At 57.6% G+C, this 26,504-nt stretch overlaps 1 protein-coding gene and 3 non-coding genes across 8 annotated transcripts in view; 1 reads left to right on the top strand and 3 right to left on the bottom strand.

The window, feature by feature from the left end:
• Positions 1 to 25,510, bottom strand: part of DPP9 (dipeptidyl peptidase 9) — a 39,785-nt gene extending 14,275 nt beyond the window's left edge. For 3 of the 5 annotated variants that reach the window (XM_025861382.2, XM_025861379.2, XM_025861381.2), the window contains exons 1-13: positions 25,353 to 25,420; positions 24,298 to 24,353; positions 22,072 to 22,162; positions 17,956 to 18,209; positions 12,846 to 12,958; positions 11,485 to 11,658; positions 11,234 to 11,402; positions 10,414 to 10,527; positions 7,598 to 7,726; positions 6,208 to 6,269; positions 4,614 to 4,714; positions 3,148 to 3,325; positions 2,816 to 2,978 (exon numbers count right to left, since the gene is read on the bottom strand). In XM_025861382.2, the coding sequence (XP_025717167.1) occupies positions 2,816 to 2,978; positions 3,148 to 3,325; positions 4,614 to 4,714; positions 6,208 to 6,269; positions 7,598 to 7,726; positions 10,414 to 10,527; positions 11,234 to 11,402; positions 11,485 to 11,658; positions 12,846 to 12,958; positions 17,956 to 18,209; positions 22,072 to 22,127 (1,513 nt within the window). In that variant the 5' untranslated portion in view covers positions 22,128 to 22,162; positions 24,298 to 24,353; positions 25,353 to 25,420. Of the gene's footprint in view, positions 1 to 2,815; positions 2,979 to 3,147; positions 3,326 to 4,613; positions 4,715 to 6,207; positions 6,270 to 7,597; positions 7,727 to 10,413; positions 10,528 to 11,233; positions 11,403 to 11,484; positions 11,659 to 12,845; positions 12,959 to 17,955; positions 18,210 to 22,071; positions 22,163 to 23,227; positions 23,379 to 24,297; positions 24,354 to 25,352 lie in introns of all 5 variants that reach the window. The other 2 variants (XM_025861378.2, XM_025861384.2) reach the window with 2 other exon arrangements.
• LOC112815481 (U6 spliceosomal RNA) lies at positions 171 to 272 on the bottom strand. The gene has a single exon (XR_003205993.1). It is a non-coding gene; the product is annotated as a U6 spliceosomal RNA (small nuclear RNA).
• A 263-nt stretch (positions 25,511 to 25,773) lies between the features above and the next one.
• Positions 25,774 to 25,845, top strand: TRNAG-UCC (transfer RNA glycine (anticodon UCC)). The gene has a single exon. It is a non-coding gene; the product is annotated as a tRNA-Gly (tRNA).
• A 199-nt stretch (positions 25,846 to 26,044) lies between these two features.
• TRNAV-CAC (transfer RNA valine (anticodon CAC)) lies at positions 26,045 to 26,117 on the bottom strand. Its single transcript has one exon. It is a non-coding gene; the product is annotated as a tRNA-Val (tRNA).
• Positions 26,118 to 26,504: the final 387 nt, after the last annotated feature.

Here is a 26,504-nt window from a genome sequence, read left to right as displayed (position 1 = left end):
AACTACGGGATGCCCGCTGGCGTGTGTTACAAATTTATTGAGACAGTTTACGAGTGATGGCTGTTTTGTTCTGGGCACAGCTGAATCTGGGATCCTCCTGTGTCCCTCACTCACATGGAGGCAGAACACGGCCGATCGGTCGCTCATTTGGATCTTTTTTTTTTTTTTTTTTTAACATGGAATGCCTCGTAAATTTGCATGTCGACACAGAGGCCCCGCTAATCTTCTCTGTATCCTTCCAGTTCTAATGTGTGTGCTGCTGAGGACAGCACCCATTCAAATCTTTATGGTGCCGTTCTCGGTCATGCCTACAGAAAGTGCTGGGTCGGGGGCACAACCGCACGTGGCCACCATTAACAGCCCTGCTTCTGCTCCATTCTCCTGCCCCTCCAGGAGGACCCGGTGCGCCCAGCGGCCGGCCGGCCATGCACTCCCCCCTTGCAGCCACGTTCCCACAGCCTTCCCGGTGCAAGCCCGCACCTCTCATGGGCGGGGCTGCCAACCACACCCACTCGGCCCTCTCTGGAGCGGCCCTCCACTGTGAAGGACACCTCGCGTGGCCTGGACACACTGCCCCTGCCAGTGCTGTCCCCACTTCTCGCTGGTCCTCCAGGCTCCCGGCCCTCCTCCCCCTCCCCCAGGCCCGCTGATGGCGCCTTTAAAGAACTCATGCCTTTTGGTCCAAAGTGACCAAGGTCTCGCCTTCTCGGCCGTCCAACTGTCGCCTAGCAAGCCTGAGCCACATGACAGGAAGCGCAAGCTGGAGGGCAGGCGGGCCCACGCAGCGTGGACGGGAAACCTGGTGCACCCACCACGTAGGCTGGAGGGCCCCCGGGGCACCTGCCGTGAGCTCCACCCAGTGACCACCAGAGCCTGGAACGAAGATGTGCCAAGTGAGGTCTCCTGAGGTGAGATTAGGTGGTGGTGGCTAAGTCAGACAGACAGACAAACGGGAGAGCACAACACCAAGACAGCCACAGAAAACCCACCTCAGAGATGGCCTAGCCAGCCCATGCTGACTGCGTTACACCCCAGGTGACAGCGGTGACAACACCCCGAGACGGCAGTCGCTCCTCTGTCCCCATCTTACTTGACCCCCATCAGCTCGTGGCTTCGCCTGTTCCTGACCCCCGGCTTGGCTCCCCTGGACACCTTGAGCTCTCCGGTCTCCATGCCCTGTGTAGCACTGCCTCAGGCTTGTTTGTGGGCTGCCTCTGAACTGTGAGGCTCCCCTGGGGTGATCTGGCCCCGGGGGACACTGGGCGATGTCTGGGGACATCTAGGGCTGTCACGATCGCGGGTGCTCCTGGCACTGAGTGGGTGGGGGTCAGGGGCACACTGCTCAGCCCCGCAGAGCCCGGGACGCCCCCACTGAGGACAAGCCGGCTCGGGGTCCGCAGAGTTGTGGGGAGAGCCCGAGGGGCCCTGGGGTGGCTCTCAGCCCACACTGCTTCCCCGCCCAGACCCAGCCTGTGCTGCTCCCTCCTGTCCTGAGGCTGAGAGGCCATCTGTGAGGACACCCACACGCCCACTGCAGATGTGTTCTGCTCCCTGGCACTCTGGGCACGCAGACCTGCCCACACAGCACAGCCACTCAGGGGCACTGCAATGTGAATACATCCAAACCCCAAATGGACGTTTCTCTCCTAAAACTGCCCCTCCCATAGTCTTTCTTTCTCACACTGACCATCCAAAAACCCTCCATGCACCTGTGCCTTTCCTCTTTCTCTCTCCGACCCTACATCCAATCCACCAGGACACCGTGGTGACTCGGATGTCAAAGTTCATCCAGAATCAAATCCACCTGCGTTAGCCCAGCCTACTGCCATGACCCATCCCTGTCACCTCTCCTTGCCCCTCAGGTTGTACTCCACACAGCAACCCTAGGAATGGCTTTAAAATGATATAAGATCAATGGTAAAAGCCCAAGTCCTTCCTGAGGCCCCAACACCCCACACGACCTGCCTCATCCCCTCTGCCCACCCCTCCTCCATCTCTCCCCCTCACTCACTCTGCTCCAGCCACAAGGGCTTCCTCACTGCTCTTCCAACACACCAGGCAGCTACTGCCCCAAGACCTTTGCACAAGCTGTGCCCTCAACCTGGAATCTGTGGGGCTGCCTCTGCCACCTGTTCCAGATCTCTGCTTCATAACACGTTATCCAGAGATGATCCCTGACCTCCCATGCTAGAAGGAAGGCCCCTCACTCTCTAGCCTCTTATCCTGCTGCATCTGCCACCATGAACATTACTCTCGATTGTTTTTGTATTACTGTCCATCTCTTCCACTAGAGAGTTCCATAAGAGCAGGGATTTTCCTTTCTCTTTTTATAATTATACTCCTGGCACCTAGAGCAGGGGTTGGCCACTTTTTCTATAAAGGACCAGATAGCCAATATTCTCAGCTTTGCAAGATATATGTCACACCACCGTCACACTACTCAACTCTGTCATTGTGGCATGAAATCAGCCACAGACACTCCATAAATGAATGAGAGTGACCATGTGCCAATAAAACTTTATTTATAAAAACAGGTGGTGGGCCAGATTTGATCCGTGGCCGTGGTGTGCCAACCCCTGGGGTGAGACAGGCCTGGCGCATAGTAAGCGTTATACATAGATACCACTGACTGAATGAACAGTTGGCTCTAATAACCCCTGCCAGGCCATGAAGGATGTTCGGGAAAGGCTGGCTTTTTCTTGATCCTGCCCCTCCCTCATGGGACTGGTCACAGGGCGGGGCCGGTGAGTAAGTAATGCACTGAACCACAGATGGCTGACTGGGTGAGCAGTGGTGTTAGTCAGGCTTTGCTCACCTTCCCCAGGGCTGAGAGGCTCACTCCAGTCGTAGCCCCTGGGCTTTAAGATGGTGGTGACTTTGTACAAGTGGCAGAAGCCAGTCTTGCACTCGTTGGCACGGATGAAGCAGAGCTCATCCTCTCCCTCTGACTGGGGGAACGGATAGAAGATATCATGAACCTGTCCGGGAAGAGGAGAGAAGAGGCATCAGAAGGTGGGGCTCTGACAGCTGGCTGGACTCAAGTGGAGGATAAACCCAGCCCCCCAGGGCTTCCCGCCCTCCCTGGCCCTGCTCCGCTGGGGATCTGGGTACCCAGGCGGTGCACACCCGGCAGCTCCCCACTCTTACGTTGATCCACACATCGGTGACTTCCTCATACACGACATGTGGCTGGACGTTCCTGGGCACTGCTCTGGCGAAGGCCATCCGCTCCTCCTCATTCTCGGTAGTGGGGATGAACAGGGCTGGGGGTAGCAGGACGAGCTGGAGCCGCTGCTGGGGCCGATCCAGAAACATAGCCCAGGCGCTGAGAAAGCAAGAGGAGAGAGAAGCTGAAGGCCTCAGGGCCCAGTGGGGGGAAGCTGGGTGACAACACCTCTCTTCCCAAACTTACGTGGGACCAGAACCATTCTTCCTTTGCCAACATTGTCTACACTTGACCAAGTAAGCCCATAGCACACAAAGGTTTCCTGGCCAGCACATGCCCTCAGGAGAGCCCAGAGGGGTGACAGACATCTGTAACCCAACTATTTTGGAAACATCTTGTATCATTAGACCTTAGAGCGGCATTTCAAAAACGTTTGCGATTTCTGCCACATACACGATTCTTCACTTCCTGTTTTGCTCTGTACGAACAATGTTCTTTCTTTATCTTTGGGGGAAATAAATTGTTTATTCTGTTGAACAACATGAGTTCTTAAGAATTTGGGATGGAAGCATAAAGCAACTTAAAAAAAAAAAAAAAATCCTGTTGGTGGTGGAGGCGGGGTGCCCAGCAGGCTCAGTCGGGGAGAGTGCAACTCTTCATCTCAGGGTCATGAGTTTGAGACCCACACTAGTGTAGAGATTACTTAAAAAAAAAAAAAAAAAAAATCCTGTTTGGGCGCTCTTTTGTCATTATGTTCTGTCCTCAAAACAACTGCTTTGAAACAGAACTTTTAAAATCTGAAAAAAAAACTGTCTGTAGCTTTTCTAACTGTAAATGGACAACGTGTTTGAGGCCTGTTAGTACTGTAGGTGGTTAAACTGGATCTCCACATGGAGACAACAATGGAGACCAAACCAGCGAGTGACGCCACAGGGACGTGCGTGTCCGCCGGAGCCTGTGACCCACCAAAGGCACGGTGCCTCCGTCCAGGTTCTGGGATGAGTGTGTGGAGCTGGAAGAGCAAACTCTGTCTAGCCAAGAGCCAGCAGGTAGACAGCTCCGCTTTGTGGGCCACACAGTTTCTCTGGGCTGGCCCTGCCGACCTAGCGTGAAAGCCGCTACAGACGATCCATACACAAAGAGTGTGACCATGTGCCCATAAAACCTGATTTATGGACACTGAAACGTGGCGTTCAGCTCACTTTCACGTGTGATGAAATACTCTCCTCCTTTAGAATTTTTTTTTTTTTTTACCCCTGATCATTCAGAAGCATGAAAGCTGTTCTCGGCTCATGGGCTGAAAGAAAACAGGCGTCAGGCCAGATCTGGCTGTGGGCAGCAGACTGGGGCCCCGTTTAGAGAGGTGTGTCCTCACCGTGGCAGGAGGGTTACCACGTGAGTGACAAGGAGTGACAAGGAGAGCCCTCCGTGTCCTGCTGACACTCACTACTTGCCGTCCCGGGTCCACCCGGCCCTGGCGATGTACTCCACCTTGGGGAAGAGCGCGCTGAAGGGCTGCACCAGCTCCTTCTCTTGTGTCGCCACGATCTAAAGGGAAAGCAGACTCGGGTCACACTCTGGCCTGACCACATGCTGCCCAGGAGGAGACAGGCGCTTCTGCAGCGGACACAGTGTCCCCCAAACCCCTATGTCGGAGTCCTGACTCCTGGTGCCTCCAAATGGGGCCGGATTTGGGGACAGGGTGGTTGCCGGTGTCATCAGTTAAGGTGGTACTGGAATAGGGTGGTCCCAATCCAAAAAAAGGGGTGGTCGCCTTATGAAGCGTGGACTCCAGGGCCACAGGGGCAGAGATGCCTTGTGGCAAAGTGCAGGGAGAAGGCAGCCATCTACAAAGCAAGGAGAGGGGCCAGGAACAGATTCTCCTTCATGGCCTCGGAAGGAGCCAGCCCTGCCCACACCTTCTTATCACGCTTCCAGCCTCCCGACCTGGGAGACGATACACTTCTGTTGTTTAAGCCCCCAGGACGTGGTGCTTGGTTAAGACAGCTTGTGGGCTGGAACCCGAGGGCTCTGGTCTGGACTGTCACTGCAGAGCCGGGTGGCCCTGGGCAACACGACTTGTGGTCGCTGCAGCTTCCTGGGGGGCTCAGGGTGGCATGGCCTCCAGAGGGCCGACGGGAGAAAGGCAGGCAGGGCCTCAGTATGGCCCCCACCCCCACATTCCCCTGCTGCCTGGTCCCCAGCTGGCGCCACCCATGGCCACCTCAGGACCCTGCTTGTCTGACGGGCCAGGCACCACTTGAAACAGCTGGGAGGGGCTCAGCAAAGCCACCTGTCAGCTGTGTGTACAATCTGCCAGAACATTAGGGTAAAGAGTGGAGGAGGGGTTTAGTTAGGCCCTCATCATTCCAAAACCAAGACCTAAGCCCTCAAATCCTGAAAATAAGGATATCTAATGCTTTTTGTTGAAACCTCACACAAAAAGTCATTCTGACAGAAATGTTCAAGAGCGTCCTCAGCTTTTCTGAGCGCTCTAACCTCTGGTGCGTGGGTGTTTCCCTTCTGAGGCCCAGCACCTTTCTCGGTCATAGCCTCTTTTGCCCTCCTGGCTGTGGGGTCCTGAGCAAGCGCTCCCTGAGTGATGAGGACACTTGTCCTGACCCCAGGTGACACAGAGAAGTGTCTGGAGCACTGACCATTCCAATGAAGTTATATGCGAGGATCTGCCCAAATGCTGGGGAGGGGGAATGGCCAGGTCAGAGGTCGAGTCCCCTGGACGACTACCCAATGGGGCTCTCTGTTCTGGAAACCCTTATGGGACCTTCTGCTCAAAGGTGCTCACCAGCATCGCCTCCTCATGCAGAGGCAGGGGAGGCTGGGCTCACCGCTCAGTTTTGAGATGGAGGCCAAGTGATGACAGTGCCTTTTCGGGTTCAGTTGGCCAAGGAGAGCACGTGCCCTTGGAAAGGGGGCAAGTGGCCTGCTGATGCTGCCCAACTGTCCACCTGTCTCCTGCACCTCCCCCAACCCCTCCTCTCCTCCATCCAGAAGCTTCTCCTGGGCACCCTGGCCATTCTCACCTTGCCCTGACTATCAGTCTGAAACTCGGCCAGCTTCAAGGCGATCTTGGGATTCTTGCTGCCTGCAGAAATGAGAGGGAGGTGAATCCAGCAGGTGTCGCCCACGAGGGATCAGAGCAGGTGTCTGGGATGGAGGTATGGGGCAATGCCCCAGCAAGGTGACAAAGCCAGTGTGGGAGGGAGGGGGAGGAAGGGACCGGGTGTCCAAAGGTCTCTCCGTGGGTGCGCTGTCACCCCTCTGGTCCAGGCACAAAGTCCCTCAGGCAGGCCTTTCTGACTTTGGACCTGGACCTTGTTCCCGGCAGTGCTGTGACAACCCTCTTTACCATTTAAGAACATGACCCTGTGCCGGGGGGGGAAGGCGGGTCGAGGAGGGACACAAACATTAAGGAACATGCCTCCTTGCCTCGGAGAGCTTGAAACAAGTTGGTGGCAAAAACGGGACACATCCACAATAGAACCATCAGTGACGCAGAAACGTGGCCACATGACTCAGCCTGGTCCTGAGCTGTCGGGAGGCAGGTGGCTGATTGGTTGGGATGACCAAATGGCACTTTTTTTTTTTTTTTAATTTTATTTATTTATTTGAGAGAGAGAGAGAATGAGAGATAGAGAGCATGAGAGGGAAGAGGGTCAGAGGGAGAAGCAGACCCCCTGCTGAGCAGGGAGTCCGATGTGGGACTCGATCCCGGGACTCCAGGATCATGACCTGAGCCAAAGGCAGTCGCTTAACCAACTGAGCCACCCAGGCGCCCCCAAATGGCACTTTCAAGAGGTGGGTTGGGGTCAAGGCTCCAGCTATTTCTGTGACCAATCCCAACTCTGCCCTGCATGGCTCTAGCACCCGGGCGGGTAGCATCTGAGTGTCAGCTCTCCCGCTGGTCCCATGGGGGGAGAGGGGCGGGGGGAAAGCAGCCATTTCCCACTTACACCAGGGGCTGGAGACGTCCCTGGAAAGCTCTATCAGGCGCAGCACATAATAGGTGCTTACCACATGCTTCCAAGGAGGTCAAAAACAAGCTGAATGTGACCCGCATGTGTACTGTGTGCAAATCACTAAGTATTTTAAGTAATTCAAAGAATGTTTAAGAAGTAGGCTGTTTCCTGAAGAAATTTGGATTTCTGGCCTCTTGAGAAATGGGGCAAACTTCAGTCTGTATTTTCACAACATGACAAGTGTCTGACATGCCCTTGGATAGGGCCTGCACCCCCTCACCCCTGCCCGTCCCCCACCATTTCCTGTGCCCCAAGGCAGAGAGTGGGTACCATCCATCGTGGCCCCGGTCTTGCTATTGTTCTTGAGCCCAGCCTGCTTCTCTGGGTCCTGTGGGGAATCCTGGTTGGGACATGCCTCTTCTGTGAGGCCCAGACCGCTGCCCTGTGCCCTTACCTGTCCTGGGGTATCGATAGGAGTCTGTCTTCCTTTCTTCTAGTGCGGGAGAGGGCACATGGATGATTTCCACCTCGGATTCATCAACTTCCTCGTACAGGATCCGTAGTGTCTTGCAGCCTTCTGAACCTGGGAAGGGGCAGGGGAAGCTGCTGGGGGTGCTGTGCGTCCCTGCTGCCACCCCACCCTTCTCCTGCACACTTGGGGCACTCAGCTCTATCACGGCATGGCCCAGACGAGAGCATGAGCCTTAGGGCTAGAACCCCAGCTCCACTGCTTACTAGACCATAACCCTGTCACATCTCATCCTAGGGCCTGTTTCCTTACCCTGGCAATGGGAATGAGAACTGAGCTGGTCCCAGCACAGAATGGCATGGGAGGTGGCCCTACAGGGTGTTACGGGCTGAACTACATCCTCACTGAATTCCTGTGTTGGGAGCCCCCAGAACCTCAGAATGGGGCTGGAGTTGGGGAGAGGGCTTTAGAGAGACAACCAAGTTAAGATGAGGTCATTAGAGTGGCCCTGATCCAATGTGACTGGTGACCTTATAACAAGAGATGAAGACACAAATACGCAGGAAGACGACCACGTGAGGACGCGAGCAGAAGACAGTCGAGTGCCTGCCAAGGAGAGCGGCCTTGGGAGGAACCGGCCCTGCTGACACCGACCTCAGACTCCCTGCCTCCAGAACGGGGACAGAAAATGCCTGCTGTTGAGTCACCCCATCTGTGGGGCTTTGTTCTGGCGGCCCACACACAGGAACACTTGGGGCATGGCTCGAGAAGGCTGAGGATAAAAACCATTATGAAAAGTGCATGAATCACCGGGTGGTGACACTTTAGACTGGAATGCGGGGCTGGCGGGGCTGACATCATGGGGAGGGAGCCCATGGCCATTCCTTCCAAGGCTGCTGAAAAGGATCCCTGTCTCTGCAGTTTCCTGTACCCTCACCTATGACTCCCCACGGATGGACCAGGGATGCCTGCAGAACCGGCGGCCCGGCCCCACCCAGCAGAGCACTGGAGGGACTAAGGGGCTGGCCTGAGGCCCCGCGGTTCGGGACTGGCTGCTCAAAACCAGTGCCTAGGACTTCTGTGTTCGTCCGCTCCACAGGGAGGATTCCTGGGCCTCCAACTCTGACACTCTTGGGTTGCCGTGGTCTAAGAAAAGCGCTGTTCCTCCATGTAAGACAGCACAGGAGGCAAACGTGGCTGTGGGGTCTGGGAGAGGGCCACACTGCGGGGCTGATGGCTGTAGCATTCGGGGGGCTTCCTCAAAGGGCTTTCTGAACCACACCAGCATAGCACAGAAAGGACCTGTGAGACCATCTAGGCCAGTGGAGCTCAACCAGGGGCCATCCCGTGTGGTTGTCAGAACTTGAGTAACACCTCAAGTAGAGGTCAGGGACGCTGCTCACCAGCCCACAGTGCCCTGGACGGCCCCCAGCAGAGAAGGATCAGACCCGGATGCCCAGAGCGCCGAGGGAGAGACATCCTGCTCTTGGCCAATGACCTCGTTCTATTGACCAGGATAAAGTGGTCCCACGCTTCAGGCCCGCAGGGAGCCACGGGCTGAATGACCTGACCCAGGGCCCTCTTTCCAGAGGCATGGGCCACAGGGGCGCAGGGAGCACACTGAAGCCTCCGGAGCCAGGCAGAAGGACAGGGCACAGCGCCCAGCACCATTAGTGGCAAGCCCGCCCGGCTCCCAGCAGCATCCGCACGCCTCAGGGGCCGCTCTGATGCTAGCGACCCCTCCTTCTCGTGGGAACCGACTTCAGTTTGTGTGGCGCTGGCTGCGTTCCAGCACCGGATTTAGTGTCTCGCTTCTACTGATGGTTAGGACCGTAAAGTCTTCCCTTTCAGTCAAGTTAAGAACGAGGTGAGCCAAACTCAAGGCAGCAGTGCGCAGCAGACAGGGCTCTGACACGGCCGTACGCCCCACTGAAGCTCCCCGAGGCTCCAAGGCCATGAAGAAATCAATGAGCAGCACATAGGCCAGAAACAGGTCCTCCACCCTTAGAAGACGGATCTGGCTTGACTGAATAGCAGCCCCACGGTACGTGGGCAGAGAAAGAGATACAAAAGGACCTGCGATCTGGCTTCCTCCATAAGCTGCTGGCAAAACCCATCGAGACTAAAGCTGTATGCAGCTTCGGCTCAACTCTCTTACACTAGAACTTTCTCAATGGCAGGATTTGTGATCCTTGGCACTGGGGACTGTTTGGGGCTAGACCATTCCCTGTGGGCAGGGCCAACCTGGCCACTCCAGGATGCTGAGCAGCAGCCCCGGCTCCTCTCCACTCGATACATGTAGCCCCCAGTCGTGACAATGACAAATGTCCCCAGATGTCACCCAGCGTCTCCTGGGGACAGAACTGTCCCTGGTTAAGAACCACTGAGAACCTCCCAGAAAGTCAGGATATATATACAAAGATGTTCGTTGTGGCATTGTTTACGACACAAAGCAAAAACAAAACCAAAATCTGGAAACAACCAAGAACTAATTTAAACCAACTGTGGTCCCCAGGGACAGTTACTCTCATCCAAGTTCCCTGTGTGTGGACTGCAATGCACTGAAGGTTCCTGCCCCCCCAAATTCAAAATGTCAAATCCTAGCCCAAGGTGATCAGCCACTCGGGGCTGTGGGGCCCTGTCACAGAAGCCTGAATGGCTTGGGACACTAACACTGATAAAAAGGTGGCTGAGGTTTGTTTTAGGTGAAAAGAGTAAAGAGCAGAAAAGCAAGCAGACTGTGGCTCTGGTAATAAAAGGGACACTTGGGGAAGCGCTTTTACAAATGCAAAGGTGCCTACCCTCCCAGGAGGCCGCGGGGCACCACCAGTAGCCAGTGAAGCGGTCGAACTCTTCCTGGATGACGAAGGTGGCCACGCCTGCAGACCTGGGGTCATCGAGGACACTGGGTGAACCTGGATGGGAAGGGAGACGGATGGGGTGAGGAACACAGTGCAGAACAGGCCTTTGCCCCCAAGCACTGCAGACATTCGAGGCCGGAGCATCCTACGGGTGAGGGCGTCAGGCGCACCCCCGCACCTGCCACCACGCACCCCCCCGCCCACTTGATGCCAGAAGCGTCCTCAACCAGCATGACAGCCAACAATGTCTCTGGACACGGCCAGCGTCCAAGCTGCCTGGGCTGAGCAGCTTCAGTTTAGAGAGGGTGCTGGGGCTGTGGGGTGGTATGGCCAGGTGACTGGAGACCATGGCCAGTGCAGAGCTCCACACACATATGATGCCAGAGAATGAAGTCACTTCTGGGGAGCAGGGGGTGAGGGAAAACCCAGGGAGCACGTGAGGTCTGAGCCTGACCGGGCAGAGTCAAACAGGAGGGCAGAGGTGGAGGGCCCGCGAGAGCAGAGAGGCAGAACAAGCGTCTGGTAGGGGAGACAGGCCACCGTGGCTGACTCCTGCAGAGGAGGCCAAAAGCCAGGCAGCTGGGCCATGATAGGACCACATGGGAGGGTCCAGGAAGCTGCTTGGGGCCTGGGAGTAGTGGAGCGGGAATGGGGGCCTCTCCAGGAGTGGTGCCGGTGGCCACGATAACCATGCACACGAGTGCTGCAGGTCCCCATCGCCCCGGGGCCAGAAGCGCGCCCCCCCTCCCACCGGCCTCACCTCTGTGGCAGAAGGTCAGCCGCCGCTCCTCGCCTGTCTCGATGTTGGCCACCCACAGGTCATTGCTGTTGATGAAGGAGAAGAAGGCGGGGTCGGCCGGGCAGATCTTGGGGTCCATCCGGGGCCCGGTGCACTGGGTCTTGATTTCCAGGGGCTTCATGGGAGACACCTGGAGACACAGAGGCCTGGCTCAGGGGGACAGGAGGCTGCCCAGCCCCCCACCCCACCCACGGCCAGTGACCAGGGCTCACCATGAAGCCATTCTTGCCCCCGTCCCGACAGTGGAAAAGGCTGTTGCTGGCCTGGAAGAGGAAGAGGCCGCTCTCACTGTGGAAGTCGTAGGAAGTGATGCCGAAGACCCCCAAGCGCTTCCGCTCCCGAAGGAGCTCCTCCTCCCGAGAGTAGACGCCATGGTGGGGAGTGGCCTGAGGACACATAGGGACGGTGCCACGTCAGCAGTGCATCCAGGGACCCCAGCACCGTGGCCGTGGATCCTCTGGTCTGGGCATTCCTGAGAGGCATCTGCCGATCTGCCTGCGGTCCAGGCCAGAGAGAACTCTCTGCCAAGCGGAGCTGTTCAGGGCAGCTCCCAGGGGGCCAGAGCGGGCCCGAGCCTGGAGGCTGTGATGGTCCTCAGCAGGCTTGGGGTAACGGGGCAGGCTGACCGGTTCTGGGCTCAATGGAGACTTTCTCCTCTCCTGGCCCATCTCTGGGCTTTCTCGACCCACGTTTGTCCACAGAGCCTCTCCAAGACAGACAGAGCTCTCCCCTACCCACCGGCATGGAGGGCCACCCAAGGGGTGCTGTCTCCTGGTCCCCAGCGCCAATCCCTCCTGCCTGGATCACCATCCCGTCCAGCCAGAACTTTCGGTGAACCCACCCACCGGCACCCATTCCCGCTCTCTGCATAGGGTTAACGGGGCAAATTCAGGACCACCTGACCACCCACACACCTAACCCTGGGGGGGGGGGGGTCTAAGCAGGTAGACTACCGTGGACACCACACAGCATCCCTAAGGAGAATTCTGAATAAGACGTGGAGATGCAAGGAATGTTAACAGCCAGAAACGCATTTTTGAAAAGCAGAACCCGAAGCACAACGAACCCCATGCTTGGTCGGCTTGGGGCCTACCGGGGACGGCAGAAGTGAGAGCTGTCCTATCAGCGCAGAGAAATCCAGAATGCGCCCCCACCCCGTGCTGTCAACACTGCTTTTACGACCAGAAAGAAGTCAACCTCAGTGGACGCCAGGGCAGCCTCGCCCCTCCCCAGCCCTCTTCTCCAGAGGGGAGGGGAGCTGACTGTGGATGATGTTAATTATTAGCCCAGTCCCCATCAAAGGGCCTCAGCGGGATTGGTTCCAAGTCTTCGGTGAGGCAAGGGAAAGAAAGAGATGCTTCTGATAAGAGCTCTTATCAGAGCGCACACTCTGGGGCTTGAGGAGAGTGGGGAGCAGGGGAGGGAGGCCCACACGCCTCTCCACAGGCTCTGCACGAGCTGCCAGGCTGGGGCTGCTTCGGGGCTGAGGGCCTACGGAAATGCGTGGGGCCGCCCTTGCCCACGGGTGAGGCCCACGGCGGCTCCTGCCGGAGCCCTGCACCGTGCGGCTCACCTGGAAGTGATCCAGCATCTGCTTCCAGGACAGGAGCAGCAGGGCCTCCTTCCGGACCTTCCTGGGAATCTCCGAGTAGAGGAGGGAGTTCTCGCGGCTGCCATAGGGCATCCCTTGGGGACAAGAGAGAAAAACCAGAATGGGGGCCTCGCTCAGGATAGGGAGAGGGTCTTGGGCCAGGACCCTGGGGCCCCAGCTGGTTCTCCTTCAACCTCCTCCTCCCAGTGTGTTCTGGCGGCACACCCCTCCCCACAGACGCTCCGACCCTGGGTGCAAGTACGTTAGCAACAGTAATGGGGTCTTCCACCTCTGAGACCGTCTGCACGAGTAGCTTGTCCAAAGTGACTGAAGGAGTAGCACGCAAGAGCACAAAAGGGAGGCCAGGGAAACCTGTCCCTCACCAGGCTAGGCTCGGGTCTGTTAGAGGCTTTCGCTGGGGCCGAGAACTAACACAGGGTTAGAGTAAGAGCGAACGTACACGAGGGAGCTGGGAAACATGCATCTGATCAGCACTCTCCCCTCGGCCCTACGGACGTGGGGCTGGGGCGCTCTCTGGGGGGGAGGTTAATTGGCCCCTCCAGCCCCCTTGCACTCGATGTCACCTCAGTGGTGACAAACACAAATGTCCCCAGACATCACCAACTGACCTAACCTAACCTCGTATAGGAGGACAAGAGCGGCCTAGCGAGGATTCTGTGTGAATGCAGCAGCCGGAAACAGAATGCCCGTCACACGGTGCCTGGGATGTGTCACTCGGAGAGATGTGGGCCTATTTCGGCAGTAAGTCACCGTGTCTCACGTTCTTCCCTCTCTCAGGTGTGTCTTATTGTCAAAGGTGCTATCATATTCTTAGTGGCAAATAAAAAGACGTCTATTTCCCCACTGGTAGTATCTTTGACTCGACAGATGACGGCAGGGCTGTGGTTCACGGGCGAACAACGGACTGCAGGAAGCCCAAGCCCCCTCAGTCCTGAGTTTCTCCAGGAGGAAGACTCCGTGTGATGCCGGCCTCTCTTCAGGCACGCCTCCCCCACGCTCTCGCGCTTACGAGGGGGATATGGGGAGGCCCCAAGCTTGGCACCTCCAGGGCTAGAGCCTGACAGCTAACGTCTGCTCCCTTTACAGTCAGCTCGACAGGCAGCTTCTCCACAAGGCAACTCACATGGTGTCTCCACTTATGATACAACTGGCATGTGAAGAATAATTAGTAAAAGAATGTATTTGAGGGAAACCATGAGGTTAATAAGATTTCCTTTGGAAACTGATTTAGGGAAAACGCAGAGGTCACACAGATGTGCGGGTGGGCAACGCTCACGATCCCACATCGAGGGACCCTGGATGCTGTGCAGCCTCACTCCCTCATCCCCAGCTAGAGGCACAGGCGCGTGACGCTACCCGCGCAGCCCGCCCACGGGGCAACCTTCCTTCCTGAGGTCACAGGACCACTGGGGACAAGAACCATGCGGTGCATGACCCCGTCTGCGTGCACCGTCCAGAACAGGCAACTCCAGGGAGACAGGATGTGGACTCACGATTGCCAGGAGCTGGGGGCGCGGGGAGGGGAGCAATGCCTAATGGGCCTCGAGTTTCTTTCGGGGGTGATGGAATGTTCTGGAATTAGACAGTGGTGATGGTACGAGAAGCCACTGAGCAGCGAGCTTCAGGCGCTGGGAATTAGACCTCGTGAAAGAGGATGGTCATGGAGCAGCGTGCAGGGCTGGGAGGCAGCAGCCGGCAGTCTGCAACCCAGCAGCTGGAGCTCCGGATGGCCCCTGTCCTCGGGGCTCTTGGGGAGAGCCAGAGCTTTCCAAACAGGAAGTCAACAGTGCGGCCTTGCCAAGGACACTGGAGCCACCTCCTCTGCCCAGCGGCTTAATAAGCGATGCCACCAAATGGCACAAGCCAGCACATTCCCTGTGTTGTCACGGTGACACTGGGTGTCCAAGCCTAGGGTCTGACTTCTGTTGCCTTCCCTGCCTAGCTCCACCCCAGCCCCCAACATCCACCAGGGTGGCAGGTGGCCCAGGTCTGCACAAGCACCATTTCCGTCACCGCGCACTGTGGCCTCGGCAGCCAGCCCGATGGACACATGACTCCCGCTGGGCCCAGGCTCTCCTCTAGGTAACAAGGACACAAGAGGTCTCTCTTCCTTCTCAGGGACTCCCCGAGTTGTCCCACAGTCTTCTGTCCTACACGACACACCCATTTGCAGGGGGACCAGCTGACCCCGTGGAGCAGGGGAGCTGCCACCGTCCCATCTTCCTGGCAACGGAAGTCCTTCGCTGTTCACCTGTCCTTTGCACTGGACTTCATCATGCACATCTGAAAGAGCCTTCCCTGAGCCTGGGGTGATTGGCTCCACATGCACAAAGTGGCAAGCCTGGTGCGCACCGAGAAGGCAGGGGCTCCCAGCGGAAGCAGAGGGGGCAGGCTGCATGCTGGGCCTGGCCCGTGGAGGCCCTTCCTGTTCCAACCATAAACACCTGCTGGCTGCTAGCATTCCCCTGGGGGCTGTGCCAGCGTAACAACCACCGTAGATACACGGGGGCTTCAGGGAGGCTGGCCCCAAGAACTCAGACGTGAGGTGGAGGCCAAGGGTACCCTGAAGGTACTGAGGGACACGGAAGGATCAGCTCAAGCGTGAGCAATGTCACCCCAAAAGAGGCAGGATGGCTCTGAGATGTCCTAGGAAAGTTCTGGGGTCTCTGCCAAGTCCACAGCCCTTGTCTAGAGCTGCCCCCTACCCACTGTGGTAGGAGTCCTGCAGTCCGCAGGGACCCACTCACCCCAACCCCAGACACATGCACAGGCTGCAGACAGACATCTGATCTACACTGAACCTGTCTGGTTCCCTCTCCCAGAAGTTTGGAGATAGCTCATCCATTTCTGCTGGTGGCCAGAACCCGAGATGGGTAACCCCGGGAGTGTGGCAGCGGGAGGCAGGTGGGCAGTGAGGGGGGAATGTACGGAGAGGAGCACGTGCCGAGCAGACACCCGGGCCCCACGCAGCTCCTGGTTCTCAGGGCCATGACGTGAGGCCCGGGGTCGGGGGACTCCCTGACACAACTCTGTGTCCTTCCTATAAGGTGCCCCTGGTGGCTCGAACTAGCTCAGAGGGTTTCTGTCCCTTTCAGCAGCTCTGTGGTTGGCTAAACAACGGCCCCCAAATGCTAAGGTCCTAATCTCAGAGCTTGTGACTATGATACCTTCTGCAGCAAGAGGGACTTTGCAGATGGGATGAAGTTCAGGATCTGGAGCTGGGGAGAGTAGCCTAGATTACCCAGGTGGGCCTAATGGAATCACGTGTCCCTATAAGGGAGGTGGGAGAGTTTTCAGACACCCGGCGGCCAAGACGGCAGCAATAAGCCACAAGCCAAGGAGCACTGGGAGCCTCCGGAACTCAGAAGAGGCAAGGAACCAATTCTCCCCTAGAGCCTCTGGAGGGAGCACGGTGTGGCCTTGCTGACACCTTGACTTTGGCCCAGAGACATGGATTTTGGACTCCAGGTCTCCAGAACTGTGAGAGGCTACATTTCTGTTGTTTTAGGCCACCGAAGTCGGTGATGATTTGTGACAGCAGGAGCCCCAGGAAACTCTTCCAAGTACCCTGCCCGGGACGCCAGCCTGAGCTTGAGTTGGTGAGGGGTGGAAAACTGTGCTGGGGGGGGTCCCAGGATCGTGGGGAAGACAGAAGCAGCAGCCACCACAGCCCACGAGTCCCGGCCGCGTGTGACCCCGGGAGCCATGCCCCCTCAGGTGAATGACACGTGAAGCCCCCCCCCCCCCCCCCCGGCCAGAGTCAGCAAACCCTCTCCTGGAACGTGCGTATTTTTGGCTTTGGGGGCCATATGGCTTCTGGTGCCGCGGCGCCCGGAAGCAGCCCTAGATGGTACGATGGTGAGGAAATGAACGGGAGTGGCTGGGCGCCAGTGAAACTGCATGTACAAAGGAGACGGCCACCGCTCACTGAGCCCTGACGTAGACCCCTCCTCTTCTAACTCCGTGCCCACCAGACCACCTTGTGGCCTCCACGTGCCTCTCTACGAAGACAGGCTGTGTCAACTCCGGGAAGGGGAGAGCCATGCGGCACCCACGGCAGTCACTGCCGGCACCCTCGGCTGGGGTCAGCCCTGTGCAGAGGACAACCGGCATTCACGGGTGTTACCACCCGTCACCACCCCTCACCCCAACCCTGACAGAGGGCCCGGCCAGTGCTGGCATTGTCCCCGGAGCTGTGGGTCCACAGAGGCCGGTCGGGCCCTCGATGTCGAGTGGAGAGCCAAGGCTGCAAACCTGCCCCTGGTCACCAGTCGTGTGTCGTGCTGCTTCCAAAGGAACGCGCTCAGCACGGTTCCTGCGGGCCCTGGCAGACCTTCAGGCGAAGCAAGGCAACGTTCACTTGCTCCATAGATATTCGCTGTCCACCTACTGGGAGCAAGGCCTGCATGAGGCCTCACCGGTGCCATGGAGCTCTCACCTGGCCGGTGGGGAACATACACCTGCCAACGATTGCAGGTGGTATACAAAGTGCTGCTGACAGGGCACATGCCCGAGAAGGAAGTCACTAGCAATTCACGTGCTTATCCAGGTATTTAAGGCGGGGATGGCAAGCCCATGGCCAACCACCCTCTGTTGTAGCTCACAGCACACACGGTACGCAATCGTGGCACCTTCCTTTGAGCCTCGGGGTCCTTCTGGCGTGCTTGCCGGTGACTCCCACTGCTAGGAGTCATTCACCGGCACGGCCCAGGTGGCTGGGAAATGACTCAGGGGGGCAGGTCCAGCCACCCGGGACTGGAGACAACCTCAGGGGCTCAGAGCCACATTCAAGGCCCAACCACAGCACTGCTGCAGCAGTGGACCACCCTCTGTTCCGCTCACCTGCACACCTGACCCCGTGGGCACCTTGTGCCAGCCCTTCACTGTAAACAGATGTCACCGTGGGGGGCGTGGCCTCGTGGGACATTTTGCCCAGGGCCGGGCCCATCTTTTTGGACCTTCTAATAGGACCAGCTGGCCTTTGGAGACAAGAGAACTTAGTAACAGTGTCCCAGAAACCCTGCCACGGTCAAGGGGGTCTGTGGGGTCTGAGGGCAGCTGGAGGGCTTACCTAGGTAGTAGAGGCGGTGGGAGTGGGGGCTCGACTCATCCGTCTTCTGCACGAACTGGAAGTCGTGTGGAGCCTTGTTGACAATCAGGCCCGAGTTCTTGCGGCTGCCGTGGATGATGTTCCGGAGCCCGTCCCACGAGTGCTTCTGCACCTGGAAGCGGGATGCCGGGTCCTCCATCTCGACCGCGTCACCCCGGTCAGACACCGGTGCCCCGGTGGCCATCCTCTCTGTCCCCTCAGAATTCAGCGAGAAGCTATGAGCAGGAGGGGACACGGTGGGAAGATGATGATACCCAAGTTTCACTTACAAGTTGCCCCCTTGTCAGACACTCCCGACCCCCCTGACAAGCCCCAACCCCGTGCCATCTTCCCAGTCCCCCTAAATATGTCCCAAATTATTCTCTTTCCAACAACCACAAACAGTTCTGGATCCAAGCCGCTGCCACCTCTGATCGCAACAGACCCATCCATTGCAAATCTGTTCCCATTGCTTAAAGCTCTTTCTTGGTTTCCCACAGCCCCTGGGGTGAAAACCAGTCCTTGTCACAGCCTTCAAGGCTCTCTGTCCTCTGACCCCTGCCAGCCTCTCGAACCTCAACCCCGCTTTATCAGTCCTCCAGCCAAAATGGCCTTCTCTCCACTCCCCAAACAGGCCAGACTCCTTTCTACCCCAGGGCCTTTGCATGTGCTTCTTCTGCCTGAAACTTTTCCCCTCTCTTTGCTTGGCTAACTTCATATCAGATCTCAGTGTAAGTATCTGTCGGGTCCTCAGAAACCTTCGATGACCATCTATACCAAAGCCTGTCTCTCCAATAGTCTTCTACACGCCCCCGCCCTTGCCCCTGCCCTCACAGCATTTGTCACAATGGTTGGTTGTTGATCTCCTATCCCCTTCACAGCAGTGTCTCCAAAACCTCATGAGGTCCCTGGCTCCCAGCAGGCATTCCACAGAGGGCCGTGGAATGATTATCTTGCATTAAGCCCGCTGGGAGACACTCACTCACGTGCAAAGAACTGAGCATAAAGAACCGGTAAAGCCCGTCACCCGTGCCATCCAGCTAGCTGAGGGTCTGGCATGGCAAACTCTCGTGCCTCATCAGAGGGGCTCAGAGAAACAGGCAGCTATGTGCAGGCAATGTGAGAACCCCAGATGAGGGGATGGATGCCCCTCAAGACAGCCCCTCTCCTCTCTCCTCTACTTCCCCGAGCAGCTGTGGCCAAGGCGCCCTCCCTCCCTTCTCCCACCCTTGCTGTTGAGCACATTTCTTGACCGGACTGGACTGGCCAGGCAAATATTTGTCTTAGGGAAATCTAAACACAGCCACAGTGACCTGGTTCTGGAAGAGCTGGGGTCTCTAGTGAGGCCAGCCAAAGTGAGCAGGGCAGCCTCCCTTTCCTCCGTGGGCATCGAATGGACTAAGGCCTTGCTGGATGCTGGGACTCCTCGTGCTCCGGGATTAGCGGCTTTGCTCCGGGATTAGCAGCTTTGCTTTGCAGGAGGAGTTTGGGGTTCACTGGTTGGAAGTGGGAGTTGCTACTGCTAGACCCAGGGGGGATAGCACAGGCCAAGGGCTCTAGAGAAGCAGCAGGCAGAGCTGTGCCTGCCCTTCACACAGGTGCCCTCCAATTCCCAGAAGGCCTTGCCCCCTGCCAGTAAGAGTCTGCCCCCCGCCCCCCCCCCCACCGGCCCAGAGTCTCCATCACAGGAGAAAGACACCTGCAGGCCGCTTTGAGAGGCAACGGGAGAGAAACACTTCTGAGCACGGCCTCTGTGGGCCGATTTTCAGAGTCCCCTCTCCAACACGACCCTGGATCAGATGAGAGGCAGAAATGCCTCCCTTGCTCAGTCCTACGTGACCCAGCCAGGGCTGGGGGAGGAGGTGGGGGGAGCACAGCAAGCCAGGGCTTCTTGCCCCCCAACCACAAAAAGAACACCCAGTCCAGTACTTCCTACGGTGGCTTTGAAGAGGCAGATCACAGGCCAACAGAGCATTCAGGGCCCTAGGGTCAAATAAGCCGAGCCAGACAAGACAGGAGACAGCCCGAGGGTCACACACAGTGCATCCTGGCCCGCGGCAGAGCTGTGGTTTACCTCAGGGCGGTGCAGGGAATAGGCAATGCTAGGCAGGGGCCGGGGCTGTGGCCAGGACGCGCTGAGTGCTCCAGAACCCACATGGTCCCGAGCACTACTGGCAACAAGCCCAGAAAACCAGGCCAGGGGACTCCTCTAACAGGCCCAGACCCCCCCCACCCCCCCGAAACTGCTGCCACAATTCAAGCCTTGCTCACAGCAGAAAAACAGATCACGACCTCCAGGGGTCCCAAAGGGGACCCCATAAGCTAAGAGCCTGGCAGAAGCACTCACAAAATCACGTGGTTAATTTCCAAAGCAAAGAACAATAAAAAAGATCTTGCCTCTGATCCCTGCAGAGAGCCCAAGGAGCAAAAATATGGTCCAGGAGATGAGAAATGAAATGAAACATCGGGAAAAACTTCTAGGAATCTTCTAGATGAGGCCAGGTGGCCTGAGCTCCCGGGCAGGCCAAGGCTTGGTGCTATGCCCTGGTCCTCCACTCACCTCTCTCCTCCCCAGAAGCGGAGAGAGACCTTAGAGGAGGTGGGGGATGAGAAAGAAGTTACGTAAATGCCGCCCTTCCCATCCTCTGCCAGCTGTGCTGGGCCTCTCCACTCAACAGTTTACACAGCTGGGGAAATGAAAGTGGATTCCAAGCCACGTAGGCCAGGTCCACCTCCAGTTTCCTTCTGCCAGTCAGCAGGACACCTCGCAGACCCATGAGGCCACCAGCACACAGCCCAGGAGCTCCGGTGCAGTCACGGTCAAGGCCCCAGGCGAGTTCTGTGATCTGCACGCCGGTGCTCCAAGAGCCAGGACCGCTGCCCACGCACCCCCACCCCCAACCCTCTGCCCCGGCCGGGCCATCCACCAGAGACCCAAGCAGGGCCTGTGATGAGGAAAGCAGACAGAAAGCAAGAAGGAACTGCAGATTCTTAGTGGTGGCTGCACGTCTCGGAGTGTTTGGCCAACCGCAGAGTGATGAGGCAGGAAGGAAGGCAGGCGCTAAGGAGGTGAGGGGCGGGGGCCTACCAAGCTCCAGGGAGGAAATGCGTGAGTAGCCCTGGGGACACACGCTGAGTCCCCACAGGTGGGGGTTCCCCGGAAACAGCAGGCCGTCCTCCGCCCTACAAGGGCTGCCCCTGGCACCACGTCGGCCTTCCGCAGTCACAACCAGCCTTACACAGACTCAGCATGCAGCCCAGCCTGTGCCCACCAGGGACCCGATGCACTTGAGAAGGGGGACTCGGGTCTCCATCACTGACCTCCTAACGTGTCTACCCACCGAAAATGGAGCCTGAGTCTGGGCAATGATTCACTGTGCTCAGCATCACACCTGTCTTCCAGAACCTCCTGAATTCCCTTCCTGCCTGATGGCTTATACTTGCTAAAAGCAAATGAACCCAGGAGGGGTAGAAACTGACAGTGAGGCAGGTCTGCTCAGCGGAGGACTTGCTATGGTCTTCATCTCATGCAAGGCCCCAGACATGGGATTCACTGAGTGCCCAGGCCTCGTGTGTATAATTATGATTACGTTTCACTGCAACCTTAACCGCTGGACTCAGGGGTCAGCCGCATTTGGAAGGCTGGAAAGTAGGCTCAGGTCAAATGATCTACCCAACACCACCCCCACAAGGAAGCACAGGGGAGCCCACGTCTGTTGGACCCAAAACCCACATCCTCACCACCAGGCCAGTGGTTCTCAGCTGGGGTTCATCCTGCCCGAGGGGGCACCGGGCAATGTCTGGGGTGCTGCTAACATTGAGGGGGTGGGGGCCGGGGTGCCACTCAACCCCCTACAGAGCCCAGGAGGGCCCCCACAGAGAATGACTTGGCCCCATGTCAGTAGTGACCAGGCTGAGAAAGCCTGCACTAGCCCACACAGCCCCGTCATACAAAATAGCCAGAGTCTTGGGGAAACGCAGAAAGGTAGTGGGTGGCAGGTGGTGGCAGGTATCTTCCCAGACCTATGACATCATCAGAAATTTGGGAACCTCTGCCACGTCCCCACAGATCAGGGCTCCCGAGGCCACACCCCTTACCTTCTCCAACCTTCTGTGTTCTCGTGGTCCAGGCGGAGCTTCTTAACCTTCCGCATTAACCACTCAGCTGACCTCAGGAGGGTGGGGGAGCCTGTGAGCAGAGAGACCCCAGGCTGCAACTCCCAGCAGTCTGGGAGTGCCCGCTCTCAGCCATCCTCCCCTTCCCATTTCTCCAGGGACACCCAATGCCAATGGCGTTCTGATGAGGCCCTGCCCAGAAATTTGAGAGGGTGCCTGGCATTTGCCAGAAACCAGCATCTTTTTTGAGGTGCAGGTGCAGTCCTCCCAAGGCGAGAAGTCCCCGAGAAGAGAAGAGTTTCAAATGATGCCAAGGACGCCATCCTTGGTGCTCACCAGAAACAGAATAATCCCTAGTTCCCCGCTATGGCCACTCTCTGATGGCCTTCCTGACCTCACCTTCTTCCCTTGCCCTTGACCATGATCTCCAGCCACGCTGGCCTTACTCTCCCCTGCAGACACCGACTCTTTCTCACCGCAGAGCCTTTGCTCTCGCCAGTCCCGCTGCCTAGGACGCCCTCCCCTGCTTTCTGTGTGACCCGCCCCCTCTCCTCCTCCACCCTAGTCTCACCTCTTCAGAGGGCTTTCCTGGCACCCAATCCAAAGTCACTGCTTTGTCACCCCCACACAACACCTGGTCCTTCTGTAAAGCACTGAGTCTGGGACAGTGGTTCTCAAGGGGGATGACTCTGCCCCCCCCACCCCGGCAATGTCTGGGGACATCTGTGGTTGTCTCAACTGCAGGTGCTCCTGGCATTGAGTGTGCCGAGGAGGAGAAACTCTGCATTCTTTATTTGGGGGGAAAACTGAGGAAGATCCTTAGGCCGTCACTAGGCACTAGAATAAATCCCTGATGGGTCAGATGGTATAACCCCAGCATCTGTGAGTCACCTCCTCTCTCTCTCCCACTTAGGTCACATATTTAAATGGTGCAACATCCTAGGACCTCAGTAGGTCAAATGATTATGGAATATAGAGTCTATCGGGGGTCAACTGATTCCCCTAACCCAGTGGGTCTCAACGAGGGCCAGTTCTGCTCCCAGGAGCCATTTCTGGCTGTCACGACTGAGAGGTATGGTACTGGCTTGCAGACCAGGGAGGGAGCTGCTAAGCATCCCACAGTGCACAGGATGCTCACCTCCACTCCCCACCGCAAAGAATGATCTGGGAGCTGAGGCTGAGCACCCCAGCTCCGGGTGAGCGAGCACTCTTCACTGGGATGTCAGCTCCAGGGGGGCAGGCCTACATCTGTTCTGTTCCTTCTGTACTTCCAGAGCCCAGAGACATGCCTGCCACACATGAAGCATCTTTGGTCAAATTAACGAGTCCCAATCCTCCCGTGAGTGCTGTCTAAAGTCAAAGGGAGCCCTGGTTTGGTCAGCAACCAAACCCCTTCCTGAGGAGGAACCAGGCCCCTGGTGGGCAGGTGCCCAGGTGTTTCAAGAAGAAGAAAGCAGCGCGTGGCCCTAGGACTGAGATTGTAGGGGAGAGATGAAGCCAAATGTCACCATAAGCAGCACTGGCCTCACTCTCGGTCCTGTGGTGAAAAGAGGGGTCGCCGTTGTCAGAGAGATATGGGTTCAAAGCCCAGCTCTACAACTTCTGGTCTCTGTGACCTTGAGAAACACTTAACCTCTCAGTTAAGTTAAATTAGGTTAAGTTTAACCTCTCGGTTAAATTGTGCCTTAGTTTCCCCAGCTACTTAAGACAGTACCTATATCAAGGGCTGCTGTCAGAATTAAGTGCTCAAGTAAAATCCTGCATGTGGCAGAACCTACATGACAGCTAATACTGTCAACTAAACAAGTCATTGAAAATCCCGCCACAGGGAGAATTAGACCAAAGCTCCTTTTAGAGCCAGGATCCCCACCAAATGCTGACTGAGCGCCAGGCACTGTGTTAGGTGAAGGGGGGATGCAGCCACACCTCTGCCAGATCCGGCTACAGTCAGCGTTCCCCTCCACAATCTTCCAGGGGGTTCTTACTGGGGCTGCTGGAGGGCAATGCTGGATGGAAATAAAAGTCTCCAGCTAGGGCACACAAAGCCACAGCCACTGGCCTGGGTCCCAGCCAACCGCCCAGGGAGGGCAATGACCTCAGGGTTGTAGAAAACCACTTCCTGCAGACTTCTGAATCCTGGAGCATGCAAATGAATCCCACCAGCCCACACACCAGCCATCATGGCCACCCCACCCTGGCACAACTGACCTTCTAGAGGGTCCAGAAAGCCTCCATTCCAGCTGCAGGCGGCGTAGGACACAGACCTGGACAAAACAAACATGTCGTTAATGCAGCAGGTTAATGGGGAGACTGGCTAACAACTCGCTCTCCTTCCACGCGGGAGTCCTGACTGTCCAGCCTGATTCAGGTTCTAGAGATACCTCACAGCCCTCCAGGGCTGTCTGCATGCCCCGAGCTGCAGCCGGGAGAAAAGACCTCCCATGTGGCCCAATTCTCTCAGGAACCAGCCAGGGACTACAGCACAGTGCACACCTCCAGGGCTTCGGAGCCTACAGCACAGTGCACACCTCCAGGGCTTCGGTCCCAGCTCCTGGAAAGCACGTTGGTTCTTGCCACTGAGACAAGCGACTTCCTCGCGGTGGGGGGCGGGAGAACGGCAGTGGTTGGTGGAGGGAAAGGGAACGGGGCACTTCTGATGGCTCAGCTGCAGCATGGATGGGGAAGTGTCAAGGCTGGTCTAAAGCTGCGTGGGAAGAAGGTGGGCGGCTGGACCCGGCGGGGAGGGAGGCTGAGAGAAAGGGCTGGTCCCTGTGGGGGTGAGGGCTAGGAGAGGTCAAGCGCTGGGGCGGGGTTTGGAGGTAGGGGCAGGAAGCAGATCCAGGAGGTGGCCTCCGCTCTCATACAGGGAGCATGTGTTTGCATGGGAGGGGACCTCCAGAGCCTGCGGCGGAGGAGAGCGCTGTGGGTGCGGCCACTCCCGGAAGGGACCACAGCCAGGTGGCGTGGGCAGCGACGGGACGAGCGGGGAGGCTGGGCCGGGGAGACGGGAGGTGGCCCGCCACCGCAGGAGGCGGGAGAGAAGGAAGGGCTGGCGAGGGCCCGGGGCTGAGGGGAAACCGAGCCAGGGGCTGTTGCAACCGGGAGTCCGGTCCGCGGCAGGGCCGGGGTGCGGAGAGGGTGGGGCGGAGGGCACCTGAGAGGCCGGTCAATGGCGGGTCCAGGGTCAGGGCTGAGGTGGGGCCGGTCAATGGCGGGTTCAGGGTCGCGGCCGAGGCGGGACGGGGCGCGCGGGCGCTGCTCACCGGGCTCGGGGCCGGCGCGGAGTGGCGGCCGGGCTGGGCAAGGCGTCCCGGGGCCGGAGGGGCCTCACACTAGAGGCTCCCTGCCCGGGACTGCGGCCCCGGAAGTGGCGGGCGCGGGGGACAGCAGCGGCGGCGGACACGGGAGAGCCGGCGGCTCCGTCCCCTTTGACCCGGAAGTTGAGCGGCCCAGGTAGCGGCCTACGATTGGCCACCGCCCGGGCGGTACCAAGGGGCCCGCGACGCTTGGGGGGAAAGCCGCCGGTTCGGCTCTGGCGGCCAGAGGCTTGGAATTTCCCTGGGGCGGCATCTTCCGGTGCAGGGAAGAACGCGGGAGAGAGACACCCCTAAACAATTTGGTATCACCCAACCGGACTCAGAATACTTCTACTAATAGTGTCTAGAAAAAGCCGCTCTCAGCGGAGCGTTGGTGGTATAGTGGTTAGCATAGCTGCCTTCCAAGCAGTTGACCCGGGTTCGATTCCCGGCCAACGCAAGCAAGAGTGTTCTTTTTGTACTTTCTTACCAGAGCCTATTTAAATTTTCCTACTAAGATCGCCCAACTGGAATTTGTTATTGCCTTGAAATAACTTTTAAAAACGACAGGCGAAATCTAAAAGCCGAAACACAGGAATCAATATCGCATTTACTCTGGAGTAAGCTTTACAATGTACGGCGAGGGAAAAACGCAAGTGTGTTTCCGCCCGGGATCGAACCGGGGACCTTTCGCGTGTGAGGCGAACGTGATAACCGCTACACTACGGAAACCGGTAGAGGGCGCGGCTCCGGGGGCCGCTATAGAGCGCGCGATTTCGGGGCTTCTTGCCCTTCCGGAGCCTGCGGCCCTCCTCTGGGGGCGGTGCGTGCTGGGGATCTCCTAGAAGCGGGGCGCACACACGTCCTTATTACCCAACCGTCAACGCAGAGCTAGGTTGTCAGCGTTTTAGATCAACTTTTTTTTTTTTTTTTTTTTTAAGACCTAGGAGGACAGGAGGGTAATGGCAAGAATTTAGGGTCACATTGCTGTAAAATCTGCCCCCTCCCCTCCACCCCACAACCAGGATTAGAGTGAGGGGAGCGAGGCAGTGGCCTCAGCTTCAGACATTAAGGGGGTGGGCAAAAAACCGCAATAATCAAGGTAAATGATATTTTGAG

This window comes from Callorhinus ursinus, unplaced genomic scaffold, assembly GCF_003265705.2.
Source record: "Callorhinus ursinus isolate GAN/ISIS: 27379988/994484 unplaced genomic scaffold, GSC_fseal_2.0 scaffold77, whole genome shotgun sequence".
In the NCBI taxonomy this organism is placed as follows: domain Eukaryota; kingdom Metazoa; phylum Chordata; class Mammalia; order Carnivora; family Otariidae; genus Callorhinus; species Callorhinus ursinus.
Note: the sequence above shows the minus strand (reverse complement) of the source record. Positions and strands in the feature narration are given on the sequence as shown.